This window comes from Poecilia latipinna, unplaced genomic scaffold (assembly GCF_001443285.1).
Source record: "Poecilia latipinna isolate Pla-1442-1.1 unplaced genomic scaffold, P_latipinna-1.0 Scaffold48, whole genome shotgun sequence".
In the NCBI taxonomy this organism is placed as follows: Eukaryota; Metazoa; Chordata; class Actinopteri; order Cyprinodontiformes; family Poeciliidae; genus Poecilia; species Poecilia latipinna.
Window position 1 is genome coordinate 44273 of NW_015112664.1, and position 2049 is coordinate 46321.

Consider the following 2049-nt stretch of genomic DNA (forward strand, 5'->3'; position numbering starts at 1 on the left):
ACCGGAAAAAAAAAAAAAAAAAACCAAGAACTAACCCCCTTTCCCCCGAGGGACCCGGCCCAAAAAAAAAAAAAAAAAAAAAAAAAAAAGGCTGCAGCAAAAGCCATGATAGACAAGAAAAAACAGACATAAGAAATACATAAATGCAAACAATGAGGCAATAAAGTGCAGTAGATGTGACAATAATAATTTAAACAACAAAGACAATTTAAGATTTATTTGTGCAAAGTATTTGAAGGAATGCTGGCCCTTACAACAATAAATTAATCTCAGGTAAAACTACAGTTGCAATACTATAAATGTCCACTAGAAATAATTGTCACTTTTCTATTATGAAAAAAAAAAGGTACTTGGATCACGTTTCTGTGCAATACCATGAAAACTTGTCATTTTTACTCATATTGACAGAATCTCACAGCAGCTAACGGCTAAAAAAAAAAACAAACCAAGGGTCAGACGCGAGAGCGGTGCAGGTACAGACTCTTACCAACGTAGTAGGGTGTGTAGCAGGGAGTGTCTAAAGAGTTGTGTGAGGTCGTCTCCTTGGCAAAGCCGAAGTCTGTGAGTTTCAGGAGAGCCCTGGGCCTCTTCGAAGAATACAGCAAGTTCTCTGGCTGCAGGAAGAACCACAGAGATACTTTACAACCTGCAGGTGTCATTTTGGTTTTTTTCTTTTATTATTCCAGATAAATAACGAGCATAACAATAAGATAAGAAACAAACCTTCACATCTCTGTGCGCAATATTGATGGCATGTAAAAATTGGATCGCTTCTCCGATGCTCTTCATGATATCGGAGGCCTCTACAATGAAGATGTTTTTTACAAATGTTAGAAGTGATCAAACATGCACATCAACACTGCAACTGTAGCAAATAAAGTAATCCAGTTGTGTGCTGTGAAGGTGATTGTAGCATTTGGTATTCTGCCTCATGAAAAACCGCTCTACCTTTCTCTGTGAAGGCCTGGTCTCCTCTGTCCTGGATTCGACTGAAAAGCTCACCGCCGTCCATACTGTAAAAGACAGACGCCACAAACGGCGTTAATATACATGGATCTACAGAACAACTTCATTAGGGGGAGTTGCACAAGAATGACATTTTATCTAAGAGGTGAAATCAAGAGGGTTTGGGTGCCACTGAAGATGATGGAAATCCTGCAGGAAGGAGTGATTTAGCACTACTTTAAGCAGATGATGCTCATTACTCGTTGGTGTTCCTAAAAGGAGGTAAATGCTGAAAAGCAGATAATGCTGAATGAATGTAAAACTTCCAAATATGGCACTGCTCTGCTCATTTTTCAAGCAAGCACTACTTCAGCATACTAGCAGTTACAAAGAATAGACAAGACGGAGCGTTTTTTTTTTTTCTAACTTCCTTTTCCCTGTAACAGGTGGTCTGTGGTTTGTCAGGCGATCAAAAGAAAAAAAAAAAGTGATAATGGGGTTTGCTCTGTTTAGAAACTGGAGTTTTTCTGTTTTCTCTTTTGTCTTCGTCAGAAATCAAATCTGAACTCAAAAATTTCAATCCAATTTCTGGAGACATAAAATGCAGAGCTCTGAAGTCTGATGCATAAAATTGGTCTGAATATAGCAGCAAATAGAAGTGTGGTCCGTTCCAGTAATACTGATGACTAAAGCGGCGCCTTTTTCTCTGAATCAGCACGAGGTTTTTGACATTAAAACAGTGTGAAAATTGTACATTTACATACACATCTGAGTCCTCAGCAGAAAAGATGGTTTAATGAGAAGTAGAGCAATGAAGTAAAAGAATATGTATTTAGTGCTCCAGGCTTATTTAGATTGAAAGCTCCATTTTGACTCAAATATTCATTATATTATCATCCATGTTATGACTAAGTGGCATCATTTGACCACAAAAGCTGAAGATATTTGGCTTGTCCAAGAGGTCAGCTGCAACTAAAGTCTTAAAAGATGCCAATTTTTGAGCGAGAGCTTATCTGAACTTATTTCACTCTGGGCACTGTTGAGAAAAAATGATTATTTTTAGTGTTTAATACAGATTAATCTTTTTGAACAAATCTTTAAACT

At 37.6% G+C, this 2049-nt stretch overlaps 1 protein-coding gene across 1 annotated transcript in view; it reads right to left on the reverse strand.

Annotated features, from left to right (window-relative positions):
• mapkapk2a (MAPK activated protein kinase 2a) overlaps positions 1 to 2049 on the reverse strand; it is a 43345-nt gene that overhangs the window by 7297 nt on the left and 33999 nt on the right. The window contains exons 3-5 of the mRNA XM_015050142.1: positions 949 to 1013; positions 724 to 803; positions 488 to 614 (exon numbers count right to left, since the gene is read on the reverse strand). Of these exons, the coding sequence (XP_014905628.1) occupies positions 488 to 614; positions 724 to 803; positions 949 to 1013 (272 nt within the window). The remainder of the gene's footprint in view (positions 1 to 487; positions 615 to 723; positions 804 to 948; positions 1014 to 2049) is intronic.